The 15,121-nt window shown below is 36.7% G+C and overlaps 1 protein-coding gene across 1 annotated transcript; it reads right to left on the reverse strand.

Annotated features, from left to right (window-relative positions):
- Positions 1-443: 443 nt before the first annotated feature.
- On the reverse strand, positions 444-15,102 carry LOC110664476 (U2 small nuclear ribonucleoprotein A'). Its single transcript, XM_021824188.2, has 8 exons — positions 14,668-15,102; positions 14,541-14,581; positions 13,927-14,056; positions 13,586-13,791; positions 12,628-12,801; positions 3,533-3,583; positions 3,234-3,407; positions 444-745 (listed from the first exon to the last, which is right to left on the reverse strand). The coding sequence occupies exons 1-8, from the start codon at positions 14,747-14,749 to the stop codon at positions 740-742; spliced, it is 864 nt and encodes a 287-aa protein (XP_021679880.2). The 5' UTR covers positions 14,750-15,102; the 3' UTR covers positions 444-739.
- Positions 15,103-15,121: the final 19 nt, after the last annotated feature.

Genomic DNA, 15,121 nt, shown 5'->3' on the forward strand with positions numbered 1-15,121 from the left:
CATATTGCATAATTTATGAGATAATTAAATTTTTATGAATATATAACATATTATAAACTTATGCACCGAGAACATCTTATAATTTTTCTCAATGCACTGCCAAATTTCCTAGTTTTCAGGCTATGTTTATATATTTTCATGAATTTTTTATATTTATATTTTCATTTTTTAATATTTATAGTATGCATGTACAACTATTTTTATGTTTTACTAAAATTATTAAAATTTAAAAAATGACTTAATTTTCTTTTTGACAAAATATATTTTCCATTAATTTATTTTATTGAGTTCAAATGCTAAAAATATGTAAAACAAAAAAAATTCAACTTTTTTTTTTTTTTTTCCTTTTGTGCATTCAGATTTTTATCCTTAGCCTCAAAAGATTCCAATAACTACTTAATATCAAAATTCTATTTTACCAGATAACTTGTTTATATTAGCAATGCAGGGTTAATCTATTAGTAAATTCATTCCCAAACGGCTAAGGAGAATTGACAGTGTCCTGAAGTACGAAAAGACAAGATTAACCTGTCTACATCCCACAAGGTCGGGTAAACATGGTACATCTGCAACAGAAAGCCAACCGAGAAAGGAAGAAAAAAAGAGAGAAGATCAAGGAAAGTTGCACGGCAGAAGATCCCTAGTAAGAAAGATGCAAAATCTTAAATTAATCCACAACTCCATCAAGAAATGCCAACGGGGAAAATATCCTGTGGGCTGCATTTAGAAAATACCCTCTCTATTCCTGAAAAAAGAAAAGGAAATTGCGTTAATAGCACAATCCATAGCCAAAAATTAAAAGGTAAATAGAGCATTGAGCATTCATATAAACAAAACAGTAGCTTCTATACTGATCAAATGCAAAGTTCACAAACAGGACTAGTATCAGTGTGAACCCATCAGATGATCACATAAAAAATTTAGAATTCCCATACCAGATTAAAAGGGTTATCAAACTGCATAAATCCATACAACCTTGTGAAGGATAGTGATGCAGTCAAAGAAGATTGAATTTAGGAATTATTTTGATTTAATTTTCATAGTAAAATCAAGAAGTTTAGAGTTCTTATGTTTAGAAATTCTATTATTATTATCAAGGAGTACTAGGATTACTATTTTAATAGAGTTTGTTTAGTATTCCTAATTCGTCTTGGTTTTACATTCCTAATTAGTTACTAATAGGACTTGTTGATAAACTATAAGTACCTACATCTATTCTCTTATGAGACACAGTTTATTATGATATTATGGTTGACACTTAATAAAATTTGAGAATTTGTTTCTCTAGAGGATGTGTTTCTCACCCTATTATTCCATTTATTCTCCTGGTTCTACATCAATTTGATATCAGAACCCACCTACTTCCTGCAAAATTTTCCTTACCTTAGTTTTAAAAAAAGAAAAGAAAAAAAAAAAAACTTGCCCCTGCAAACCCATTGTCCCTTGCAAGCATGTCCCTCTTGTTTCTTTTCTGCTGAGCACTTTATCGCAACAAAGCCTTTATTTTTCTTCCCATCTCGCAACAAGCTTCCTTGCTGCCACCACAAGCCCACAACTTTCTGAACCTTGTCACCACCACTAGATCACTAGCAACCTCTGGGCAACTCAATCATGCCTGTCCAGTCGCCTGACATTACCTAGAAGCAGAAATCTGATTGGATTAGATTTTGACCCAATCGGAAACGAGTAGAATCTGGTGTGTGGACCTCCCTAGAGCTTCGCCAGCTGCCAGAAGTCCAGAAACCATGTCTGATGCACCAATAGCCTGAACTTGTGTCAAGATCCACGGGAATATGAGATTTACCATTCTCCTAGTTTGAATTTTTTATTATTTCCTAATTTGTTTTGGTTTAGTATTCCTAATTAGTTACTAATAGTAGTTGATAAACCATAAATACATATATCTATTTATCTTACTAGAGTTTATTATCATATCATTATTGACAATTGATAAAATTTGAGAAATTATCTCTTCTTTATTTGAGAATTTATTTCTCTAGAGAATGTGTCTCTACCAATTGAGAATTTACTTCCCACCCCATTACTCCCCTTTATTCTCCTGGTTCTACATCAGATAGATTTGCCCCAAACAAAATCAGAACAAAGAAATCAATGTAGAGTTGGAAAGGAACTACAAGTGATGATAAATCAACAGGATTGACCAGCTATGGAATTGAAGTGATAAATATATCCACTGACACCTAACCCTGCCCCTAATCCATTCAAGAGAAACACCCAAACATGACAACCCCCAAGAAAATAAGCAAGATTTTTGCTACCAGTGGAATCCAACCAAAGCATAAAGCTTATCTAGATTGACGATCCCGATAATGAGGATGATAATTAGAAAGCACCTTATTCATGGCCTTTTTGTCTTTCAAATGGAAGTAGGAGAGCACAGAATCTGTTTTCTGTATGACTTCTATTGTTATCCTCAAAATTTTTATAGCAGTGATTCAGTATTAAAAATTAACCTAGGAACCTAAACTTGTGCTAGTGTTTGACCTTCCCCTGCTCTTAAATATATTGGACTAGTATAAAGGGTGACCCAGTGCACAAAACATCCCACAGTTGTGGGCTATGGGGAAGGTTGATTAAACCTGTTTTGCAAATAGGCTATTTCTGTGGCTTGAAACTATGACCTCCAAGTCACAAATAGAGTAACTTTACCATTACACCAAAGCCACCCTCTTTATCTTGGACTAGAGTAGATGAGGGAAAATGTGATCTAGCATTAGCCAGAAATTATAGATTAACAATTTTTGTCAGGTGTTCTGAAGTGTGAGGCACAATTCACCCATGAAATTCTACGAAAGAAATATGGGTGAACATGGACCCATCTTCTTAAAAATCTGGTGGTGTGAGAATTCTCAACCTTGGTATTTTTATACGTCAAGAACAAGGCTGAGTTCATGCAAGAATTGTCTGCTTGCTAAAGAAGGGGCACTAATTTACATAACGACTGTTGCCTTTACCTAAGAAAAAAAAAGCAAGAAAAGTTTGTGCTTACAAGGGATAAAGGGTAATCGAGACCCCAAAAATAAAGCAAGAAAAGTTTGTGCTTACAAGGGATAAAGGGTAATCGAGACCCCAAAAATTTATCATTTAATGGCCATCACATTATTTAAATCCACACCTCTGCAGAAAATTACAGAGAACACAGAGAAAAAGGAGAGTAATACTAACAAGATATAAAGAATAGTTCTAAACCTGCGTAATAGATAGAATGATACCTGTTCCATAGGTGCAGGTTCTTCATCCTTCTGCTCCTCTAGACTCCCTGGTTCAGCATCAGTCTCATTGTAACTATCAATGGCCATTTTGTCATCCTTTTCTTTGGCAAGTTTGGACCCAGTATCATTATCCAAAATCTTCAGATCTGTAGGAACCTGACCTGAACTCAATGCCTGTCATTCAAAATCCATTTGGAAATGTTATGTTTGTGTCATGCATAGACATGAAAACATTACAAAAATTCATATCCAACTCAGAAATTCCAAGATACCCATCCAATTAAGCAAAAAGCAACTACCTTTTCAAGTCTGGCAACCTCTTCAAGAGTTTGGGAATTCACAATAGCAGCCTGCATAATGACCACACAACCAAATGAAACAGAATATACTCTGAATCTAATCAACACATGCCAGTGGCAAAAGGAGGTGGTGAATCACAATATTAAGCATTAGGTCTAAAGAACAATACCCCCATCCCCCAACACACACACACACACACACACTCCCAAAAAAAGAGGGTATTTGACAAGAAACAAGGGTAGAAAATTGGGACTAATTGATTTACTAAAATATGTAAGCATTCCAAAAAAAATCTAGTCATTCCAAATCTATTGTTTGTATAGTGGTACATAATATGAAAAAAATATATTATTCTGAGAATGATATAGTTGCAATAAATGTTCCAGGAGTAATGCATGAAATTGCATGATATGAATAGTGGAAAATAGAAAAAGCACCCGCCCCTATGAAAATAACAGCACCACTTTTCCCTGTTGAGTGAACACCTAAGGGAACCCTTGTCATATATACAGTATCAGTTTGTCATACTAAATTTATAATCCTAACCAAAGTTATGAACTTGTTGCAAAAGGCACACCTCTTTTGAGAAAGACTAGAATGTTCTAAAACTCCATTCAATTGCCTTTTCAATATAAAAGACTAAAAGCCAGAGATAATATTTCCCACATAATCAAACTTACACCAATCTGAAAGATTCTAAAAGACCAAAACCTAAATATAGATTACATATTAAGGACTACTAAGAAACTTGTAAAAATGTGAAGTGAAATTTGATTGTCATATCTAGATGTCCAAATTCGAAAAGGCTCTAGAAGGCTACATAGAAAGATACTTGATCTATTTTATCCAGAAAAAGAATAAATTGATTTTTCAGCAGCTATTTATGTTCTTCAAGGGGGTGTAATTATTGTCCCTCACAGGCATGATTACTTAACCACCTTAGGAGCATTGCCTAGAATCATGGTTTCAAATAACGGCTGTTACGTAATATAATGGCCGTTATTCACAGGTTTTGAAGGGGGGGCCATTACGCGTGAGGCCGTTATTTATAGGCAAACAGGTACTTGCAAGTGTAACGGCCATTAACATAACGGTAATGGCCATTACTTTGATGATTCCTCTCTATTTTTTCACATGTGCACAGTGTTTTAATGGCCTTTCTCTTGTATCTGCCATTTAATGTCTTTATTTGATGTATTTGTACTTACTATATAATTGCATATCTTAATTTTACTTGTATCTACCAATAGTCATTCTACGAACTTTGTAAATTTTTCAAAAAAATTCACATAGCGCCAAGCCATTACCTTTATGTTACAACCGTTATAAGCTTGTTTCCGTTACCCGCAACCAAGGCCACAATTTGAAACCATGCCTAGAATGTCCATTGTTAGGGATGCTTTCGTGAGCCAGACCTTGTAAAACGCGGGCAGCAGCTAGGAAATGCCAATGATAGTGGCAAAAAAGAAGACAATGATTGATTTGGCAATTAAAAGATTTCAAGGGATAATAGAAGATTTGTAGCATCTCTCTTAATTTAGTAGATCACTATTTAGGAAGCTTTATTTAAGCAGTATTCTCATTCTAATAAAAATCTTGATTTTATGATTCCTATTTTAGAGGTTGTAACAGGCTGATGTAATCTCTATTTAAGGAGCATTTGAATGCAATAAAAAATCAAGCAGCTTATTTCAAACTTTTATAAGATCTGAGACTCTCTAACAAGTCTAAGGTTGTGAGCTTTCTCCATTGAGTTCACTGTAGTCACAATAGGACGACGTGAAGGACCTTAACAACTTGGTATCAGAGCCAATAACCTACATGAAGGACCTTAACAGACCTGTGACCCGATCCTATGTGAAGAACCTTAACAACTTGGTATCACAGCCAAGCATCATGGAAGATTCAAATTGGCAAGATAAGAGTTGAAAATTTCACGCAAGAAACAAACTGTTGCGTCCGAAAGATGCAAGAATCACACAACCATGTTGAGTCCCAAATTGCAAACTTATGCCAACAACTTAGAATTTTTCAGAAACTCGAGAGAGGCAGTCCAAGAGGGGTAGAAAGAACTGAAAGTAGCCATCATGGAAACAACCATTAATACACAAATGACAAAATCGAAGGGCATTAGGGAATAGCTATAGTTTCTTGATATACCAATTGGACTTCCCCTCGTTTGATGGATTTGAGGACCTGCTGAGGTGGCTAAACAGGTGTGAGCAATTCTTTAATAATTAGAGAAAAATGGAGGCAGACAAGGTTGGGCTTGCAGCATTTCACATGTTAGGAGAAGCACAAATTTGGTTCTATAAATTGGAGCAGGAAGAAGCAAGATTAACATGGAGTACTTTCAAAAACTACTGCAATGTTAGGGTTTGGAAACCCTAACAGAGAAGAAATTGGGTAGAAGAAGAATAGAAGAGAGAAAGATAATAGAATAGCGAAATAGGGAGAGAGAGAAAGAAATTATATTTCTTGATAGTTCTTCGATGAAAATTACAAGGTAACTGTTGAGATTTTATAGCTCTAGCTGGTGTAACTGCCTAACTCCTTAGATGTCACTATAACAATCTCAGTTACAACAGATTTAGTAACTGCTATTGTTTTTTTTCCCGCTCATAACCTCTGTAGAATATCTAGAAACAACTATACTCTTCTATATCACTTTCTATCCTTATTCCTATACCTCCTATAATATGTAACAATACCCCCTTCTTCAGCACTTTCTTGTCCCCAAGAAAGTGAACAATCTGAAAATTGAGCAGTAATGAAACTTTTATCTTCCCAAGTAGCATCCTCAAGTGGAAGATTAACCCATTTAATGAGGCCTTGCTCAACCCGTTGATCACCTCTCAAAATAACTCTGGTTTGCAACACCTCCTCAGGAGCAACAATTGACTGATCTTCATGGTACAGAGGCAGTTCTCTAATAGGCGTAACACCATCTCCCAATTTCTTTTTGAGCATGGAAACATGGAAGATAGGATGGATGGATGAAGATGCAGGTAAGGCCAACTTATAAGCTACCTGTCCCGCCTTTGCTAATATTTCAAAAGGACCATAATACCGAGCAGATAGCTTAAGAGATTGTCTTACAGCCACTGAAGCTTGCCTATAAGGCTGAAGCTTCAAATAAACCCAATCCCCTACTGCAAATTCTCTCTCTGTTCGATTCTTGTCAACCTGTTGTCTCATTCTATTCTGAGCCATCTGCAAATTCTCCATAAGAAGATGGTTGAGGTGCTGCCTGTTTTGAAGAAATTGGTTTACGGCTGCCACAGATGATTCTTCAGTAATTCCATAAGGAAAAAGTGGTGGAACATAACCCTAAAGTGCCTCAAATAGGGACATCTTAATTGCACTATGGAAGGAGGTATTATACCACCATTCTGCTAATGATAATCAATTAGCCCAAGTAGATGGCTGTAAATGAACCATGCACCTCAAATATCCTTCTAAGCATTGATTCACCCTCTCAGTTTGCCCGTCGGACTGAGGATGACAAGCAGAACTAAAAGCAAGCTTCACACCCATTTTCTTGAATAATTCTTGCCAAAAATTACTAGTAAAAATTTTGTACCTATCTGAAACAATAATTTGAGGAACTCCATGTAACTTGAAAATATTATCCAAGAAAAGATGAGCTACTGTTGCAGCAGAATAAGGATGAGCTAAAGGCAAGAAGTGTGCAAATTTGGTAAATCTACACACTAAAACTAAAATGACATCCTTGCCCTTTGATTTGGGAAGTCCCTCAATAAAATCCATTGAAATTTGCTACCATGCTTGAGAAGGGATGGCTAATGGCTGCAACAACCCTGGGTAAGCACAGTGTTTTGCTTTACACCTTGCACAAGTCTCACATTCCCTCACCCATTTCATCACATCTTGCAACATTCCAGGCTAGAAAAAATATCTTTTGAGCTTCATATTGGTGGCATGAACACCTGAATGACCTCCCATAGGAGAGCTATGATATGACTACAATAAAACAACTTTTAAAGCAGTAGAAGAACCCACAAAAATTCTATCTTTGTAATACAGAATTCCACTTTTCAATTGATAACCAAGAATAGCATTACTATCCAAAGAAAGCTGCTGAATCAATCCACTAAACTTCTCATCTCCATCATAAATCTGCACCACATTTTGTATCCACTGAATGCATAACAGTACAAAAATGGCTTGAATGCTCATCCTCGAGCCTCCTTGATAATGCATCTACAACCTTATTCTCAATGCCCTTCCGATACAAAATTTTATAGTCCAAACCTAGCAACTTAGAAATAGCCCTTTGTTGTAAATTAGTATGCAACCTTTGCTCCAAAAGGTACTTAATGCTCTCGTGGTCAATTTCAATGAAAAATTGACCTTGCTCAAGGTAATGTCTCCACTTCCCAACAGCAAAATTAATGGCCAAAAGTTCCTTCTCATAAACTGGTAAGGCTTGACTTCTAGGGCCAAATGCCTTAGATATATAAGCTATTGGATGCCCTTGCTGTTGGAGAACAGCTCCCATGCCCCAATTGCTGGCATCTGTCTCAATAATAAATAGTTTAGTAAAGTCTGGTAAGGCAAGGACTGGTGCCTCAGACATGAGCTTCCTCAGTGTATCAAAAGCCTACTGGGCTACCTCACCCCACTGGAAATTATCTTTCTTCAAAAGGTCAGTTAAAGGCTTGTATATTATACCATAGTGTTTAACAAACTTCCTATAGTATCCTGTCAAGCCAAGGAAACTCCTAAGGTCTTTTACTGAATTTGGAACTAGCCAATTAACCATGGCAGCAACCTTTTTGGGATCAGTAGCTACACCCTGTGCTGAAATAATATGCCTAAGATACTCTACTTCAGTCTCCCCAAAGAAACATTTAGATCTTTTGGCATAAAGTTGCTGCTGTTGTAAAACTTTAAAAACTTCTTCTAAATGTTGTAAATGAGACTGCATATCCTTGCTATGCACCAATATGTCATCAAAGAAAACCAAAACAAACTTTCTTAAGAAGGGTTGAAAGATATGATTCATCAGTGCCTGAAATGTGGCAGGGGCATTGGTGAGCCCAAATGGCATTACCTTAAACTCAAAGTGCCCATGGTGAGTTCTAAATGCAGTCTTTGGAATGTACTGTGGCAACATCCTGATTTGGTGGTAACCAACCCTCAAATCTATCTTGGAAAAAATGCTAGCCCCATTTAATTCATCCAACAAGTCTTCAATAATGAGGATAGGAAATTTGTCTTTCACAGTTTGCTCATTAAGTCTCCTGTAATCCATACAAAACCTCCATGTCTCATCCTTCTTTTTGCCTAAAAGAACAAGAGAAGAGTATGGACTAGTGCTTGGCTAAATTATTGAAGATTGAAGCATATCATCTACTAACTTTTCAATATCAGCCTTTTGGTAATATGGATACCTGTAAGGCCTTATATTGACTGGTTGAGCAGTAGGTTGAAGGGGAACGGCATGGTTGTGAGTTTTGAATGGAGGCAATCCGTGAGATTCCTCAAAAATATGTAACAACTGTTGCAACCCTTTGTCATTCACAAGACTAGAAGACATAACATTTAAACAAGTGTCAGACAAGGTAGAACTCACAATGCAAAATAGAGGAGTTTGAAAATTATCTCCTTTTCTGCAAAATATATTTTCAGATTGCCATAATCCAGACTGTAAGGATCCTTCACCAATTCCTTTCAGTGACACTGCACCTCCATGCCTTGTAACAGCAATTTCAGAAGTCTCAAAATCAAACAAAACAAGATTATGATTTCTCAATCAATCTACCCCTAGAATCATGTCAAATCCCCCTAACTCCAAAATTCTAAAATCAAATGCAAACTCCAATTCCCGCATTTTTCATTTAAAATTTTGGCTCATGTGTTCACATCTCAATTTTCTACCATTAGCAACTGTAACAGTTGTATAAGGAATCTGCAGTAAATTTAATTTCAAGTCCAAAGCCACTCTTTTATCAAGGAAACTGGTGGCGCTACCACTATCAATTAATACCATCAGCTGCCTATTCTTATGGATCCCCAACATCCTTATTGTATCCACACCATGACTCCCTTCCAAAGCATGTACAGACAAGGTTGTGTCATCCATTGTCACCATTTCATTCCAATCAGCCTTCACATCATGCCACTCTTCATCCCCTAACTCCTCTTCCTTACCTTTCACATATATTGCATTTAGGGACTTAGGTTTACATTGGTGTCCAAGGAAATACTTCTCCCCACACCTAAAACAAGGTTTGGGTAAATTTCTAAGAGCTGCAGTACCATTATTTCCAGTTTTGGGTGCTGAAGATGAGGCTGTTGTTTGATTAGAAGACATATTACTACCTGTAGGTTGTGTTTTAACAGTAGTGCTTGGATTAGATTTGAAATTTTTATCATAATTGGGTGGTCTTGGAGGGTATTGATAAGATTGATATGGTTTAGAGTACTGGGTTGGAGATTTTCATGGGTTAGGAGTGATAGGGTTACTGCTAAAATTCTTGAAGGGTTTGGAAAAATTGGTACTGCCTTTAGGTTTCTTACTACTTTCCAATAGTTGCTCCTATAACCTAGCAATATCCACAGCCTGAGATAAAGAAACAGGTTTCATCATCCTTACCATGAATCTAATCTCATCTTTTAAACCACCCACAAAGCCAGAGAGGAAATATGATTCCCCTAAATCAGGCATCAATCTCTCCATTTTAATTCTAAGATCTTCAAACTCATCTTGATATTCACCCACAGTTCCTTCTTGCCTTATTTTCATGAATTCCTCCACTATATCCTCCAATCCCGCATACCCAAACCTACTACAAATAGCTTTCTCGAATTCCTCCCAATATGTTTTTTCCCTTTATACCAATTGTGGTACCAAGCATCTGCTCTACCCACAAGGAAAAGACTTGCCATTTCCACCTTTCGATCACAAGGCACCCTATACACTTCAAAATACTTTACACATTTTCTCAACCAAACCCTAGGGTCATTTCCCTCAAAAGTAGGTAACTCAATTTTAGGAAGAAATTGAGTCATACCTGGAATATTAGGTATTGGCAACAACCATCTGTTATCCCTGAGAGTAGGTTGATTCATAGACACAAATTATGCCGGAATAGATTGCATTTGCACATGAACTGATTGGACAGGTGTGGACTGCGAAACTCTGTTCTCTCCTTTGTTTCCCCCTTCCTCATAACTGCTACTTTCCCTATTCTTTTCCCTAGGGTAGCCAATCATGTGAGCTCACGACTCTTCCAGAATCACATGATTGCTCATGGCAATTTTTTTCACCTCCGCTAACTCTTTTTCAGTCTTCTGATTTGATTCACGCAGAGTGTTCACTTTCTCGACAGTCCTCTGTGACACTTCTTGCAAATTCTTCATTTGTTCTTCCAATTCTGCAATTCTGAACATCTCCGGACTGACCATAGCAGATCTAGTCATATTGCAATCCTCAAGAACAATTAGCTCTCTGGTTTCTCAAATATCTGGCTCTGATACCAAATGTTAGGGTTTGGAAACCCCAACAGAGAAGAAATTGGGTAGAAGAAGAATAGAAGAGAGAAAGATAATAGAATAGAGAAATAGGGAGAGAAAGAGAAAGAAATTGTATTTCTTGATAGTTCTTCGATGAAAATTACAAAGTAACTGCTGAGATTTTATAGCTCTAGCTGGTGTAACTGCCTAACTTCTTAGCTGTCACTATAACAATCTCAGTTACAACAGATTTAGTAACTGCTACTATTTTTTTTTCTGCTCATAACCTCTTGTAGAACATCTAGAAACAACTATACTCTTCTACATCACTTTCTATCCTTATTCCTATACCTCCTCCTATAATATGTAACATGCAACTTACGGTTCAGACCCCCATTACGAAGCAATCCATTAGGGTAGCTGGTGACTTTGAAACAAACTAGTATAGTGGAGGAATACCAACATTAATTTCAGCCATTGGCAAGAGCATCCTCTATTCGCTCAATGGGTAGATTTGTTCACTATTGGTTTATCAGAGACCATCCGAATGGATGTGGAATGACAGAATCCCCAACACTTAGTGATGGATATGAATCTGGTACGAGCTTGTGAAAAAAAGGCAACAGTTCGAGCAAATGGGAAAAGGCAAGGGGGTTTCTATTGCCTTGACAACCCAAAGGTACACATCCTCAGTTAATCTATCAATAAAAAATACAGGTGGATTGTCTACCACAGGGGCCAGTAATGGAGCATCTCTACTCCTTATGTTAAGAGATTTAGCCGAGCAAAGATGGTAAAAAGACAAGCCAAGGTTCTAAGCTACAATTGTGATGAACCCTATTCCATTGGACACTAATGCAAAAAGCTATTTTATTTAGAAGTGGCAAATCCTAAAACAGAGGATTAAGTACAGCATGAATTGAGTGAATCAGAAATTTCTTTACACTCTATTACGGGCATGCAAAATGGCCGAACCATGCAACTAAGGGCCATCATTAATGACCATCCTTTGCAAGTGTTGGTTGATTCGGGTAGCACACAATTTTGTTAGTCTCAAAGCAATGAAACGACCGGGGTAAAAGCTCAACCTCAGACTCAAATGAGTGTGTCGATTGCCAATGGAGAAAAAATTCATAGTAATGGCATCTACAAGGCGTTAAAATTTAATGTTGCTCATACTTGCTTTACTGCTTATTTCTTTATTATTCCTTTGGATGGATTTAATGTTGTGTTTGGGGTTCAATGGCTTACAATGTTGGGACTTATTTTGTGGTACTTTACCTCTCTCACCATGAGCTTCATAGATAGAATTAAAATCTCCAAACTAGATGGTAGATAGTTATAAAATTCCCTTGGCTTTCTTGACACTGCTGTACAAAGGAGATCATGATTGCTCTTTCAAGAAGTAGCCATAGGTTACAATTTAAGATAAGATATGTCATCTACATGCTGAATTTTGCTCGCCATAATTATGAAACCTTTTCCCCAATCTTTTAAAATAGATTACATCATGAATGATGAAAATTAACCACCAAAAACAACATTAAAAACACATTTACAGAAATTCAGCACGCTAATATCATCAAGTGCTTAGATGTACTTAGCATGGTACCTTTATAGCTATAATTTGCTCAGGTGTAGGCGCAACCACCTTCGGATTCTGCTGCTCCTCTGCAACATCTATAACATTTGGAACCTCACCTGGTGTGAATGTCTTTGCAGATTCCTTTTTAGTCTCCTCTTCAACTTCTTTGGACGCAAACAAATTTCCTGCTTCCACTCTCTCCTATCATCCATGGACAAAATTGACAAGCAATTCAAAAGATGAGTATATAAAAAAATAATAATTCAAGAGTTTTACTTCATGGATGAAAACTACTATGCAATAGCATTCTGTTGAAAGCCCTCGCTTTTCTATGTCAAACAAAGTACAAACACAAAGCATGCGCGCCTGCACACACAAATCACTCAACTCAACTCAACTAAACCTTTATTCCAAGAATTCCGCACACACAAATAGTCGTATGAAAAAAGTAAAGTCAACATAACTGTAATAAATTGTACTTATAAGTCTGGAATAACAATAGACCATGGCAGTGCAGCAAGTGTTCAGCAAGAAGCTTGCACATAGCGCAAAGCCAGGTCAAAAACAAGTCATGTTTCACACACTGCATAAGCAAGGTTAATAACCATCACCAAAAGACTTCAGCATCATGCATGTGTTTGAAAAATGACATTAATCTGTAATAACAAACCAAAGACTGTACCTATACCACCATAGAACTATTGCATTGTAGTGGGTCCATAAGCCAAGAAGCAAACTTAAAATTTGTCCTTGAGAGTATTTCTTTATCTCAACAACTATGTAATTTCTATGGGTTTCAAATCATCCAGTTGCATGATAATCAACAACAAGGTTTATTAAAATGCTAATGGTACTTTTGGATAATGAAGAAAGGCTTTCCAGGTCCATCTTGCAATTCTAATAAATACAGTAATACACACATATATATTAGAACAAGCCCATAAAAACCGCCAAACACAAATTTGGGTTAAGCAACTAATCTCACCTTGCTTTTCACTTTCTTGAAGTCAAGAACACGAAGTGATTTCAATTTGTGAATCACGTACAGTCTATAGTTTGGTTTTTTTGTGATATTATTATCCAAAAGACTGAGGAACTGCAGCTTTGGAAGAGAAGCAAGAGGATCAATCTCCACCAAATTGACAAGCCTGTTGTTTGTAAGAACCAATGTGTGTAATTTTGGCAAGAACTCTACAAAATAAAGCAACAGAAGACTGAAATAAGCTTTTAATATTTAAAGTTTAATATCAAATACGAGAAAAGCAAAAGTACACAGCATGATAGCCTACTTTAAGATGCTATACTAAAAAGTGTTAAGAGGTTTACCTCCAATGTTGGGATTGATACGAGTTATTCTGTTGTTATTGATGAGCAAAGTGCCCAACCGAGTAAGATATGGCATGTTTTCCAGCTTCACAATCTCATTGTCAGACAAATCGATAGTATCAAATTGGTCCTATCAATAAGCCATTGTACAGCAGTACATTATAGTCACAATAATGAAAAAGCAGATATTATAAACTATTTTACATGGTTATTAAAAAAGAAAAAACAAAACACACACACACACACACATATTCTACATAATAGTTATCATCCAGTTAAAGGATGAAGAGTATTGGTAGTCTAAGTCTGATAAGAGAAGAATATTTGCTTAATGAATGGTACACAAGCATAATTTTGTCCAATTTGACTATTTTCATTAATCTTGCCTTTTGCTAGGTTTTGTTTGTTTCCCCTACCTATAACTTGAATTTGCAAGGATTCAAGCCAGGCTAAATGGACAAAAGGTATAAGCATTGTTTCAGGCGACGACAAATGAGGAAATTTAGATACCAACCGAGATGGAGTGCAGTGTAAATAAACAGCGTATTCTCATATAAAAAATGTTATGGACGAAAACCAGAGAGAGAGAGAGAGAGAGAGAGAGAGAGAGATACCTCAGTAGCACCCAAGTTTTCTATTACAGGGATCTTATTACCTGCAACCATAAAAGGGGAAAGGGAAATTAGAAAACCTAAAAGAGTGTTTTAGGGTTCGACAGAAGCAGAAAGCTGAGCAACTCACCTCGAAGATCCAATTCCCGCTCCTTAATAGCATTGAAAAAATGAGGACTTTTCCAAATCAAGTCAGCAGTGAGTCTCACCATCTCTTCTTCTCTTCTCTACGAACTTACCTAACCACACTTATCCAACAGACAACAACGACGAGCGGCTTCTCTTATCTCTGAACTTCTGCTGCTGCACCTTTAGCAAAGGGCTTAGGGGTTTACGCGTTGAGACAGAGTGGAAGTGGTGGACTCCAAATTTGGCTCAGTTTTTGCCTTTTTTAACCACAAAATTAATTGCGGAATTTTTAAACGGATTAATAATCAGGTCTCGACTCGGTTCTGTTTGATAATCAAACGGCCCGATTTGGTCTAATTAAAACCTAATAGACCACCTCGTGAGGACCGCTCGATATTGATGAACGGTCTAGATTATAGGAGAATACGTGTCATCCAATTAACGGCGCTCTAAGA

This window comes from Hevea brasiliensis, chromosome 5 (assembly GCF_030052815.1).
Source record: "Hevea brasiliensis isolate MT/VB/25A 57/8 chromosome 5, ASM3005281v1, whole genome shotgun sequence".
Classification (NCBI taxonomy): domain Eukaryota; kingdom Viridiplantae; phylum Streptophyta; class Magnoliopsida; order Malpighiales; family Euphorbiaceae; genus Hevea; species Hevea brasiliensis.

Coding starts and splice junctions, on each gene's coding strand:
- LOC110664476 (XM_021824188.2), bottom strand. CDS start 14,749: ATGGTGAGACTCACTGCTGACTTGATTTGGAAAAGTCCTCATTTTTTC. Junction 13,792..13,926: donor TATCAATCCCAACATTGGAG/GTAAACCTCTTA, acceptor TTTATTTTGTAG/AGTTCTTGCCAAAATTACAC. Junction 12,802..13,585: donor TCAAGAAAGTGAAAAGCAAG/GTGAGATTAGTT, acceptor CATGGATGATAG/GAGAGAGTGGAAGCAGGAAA.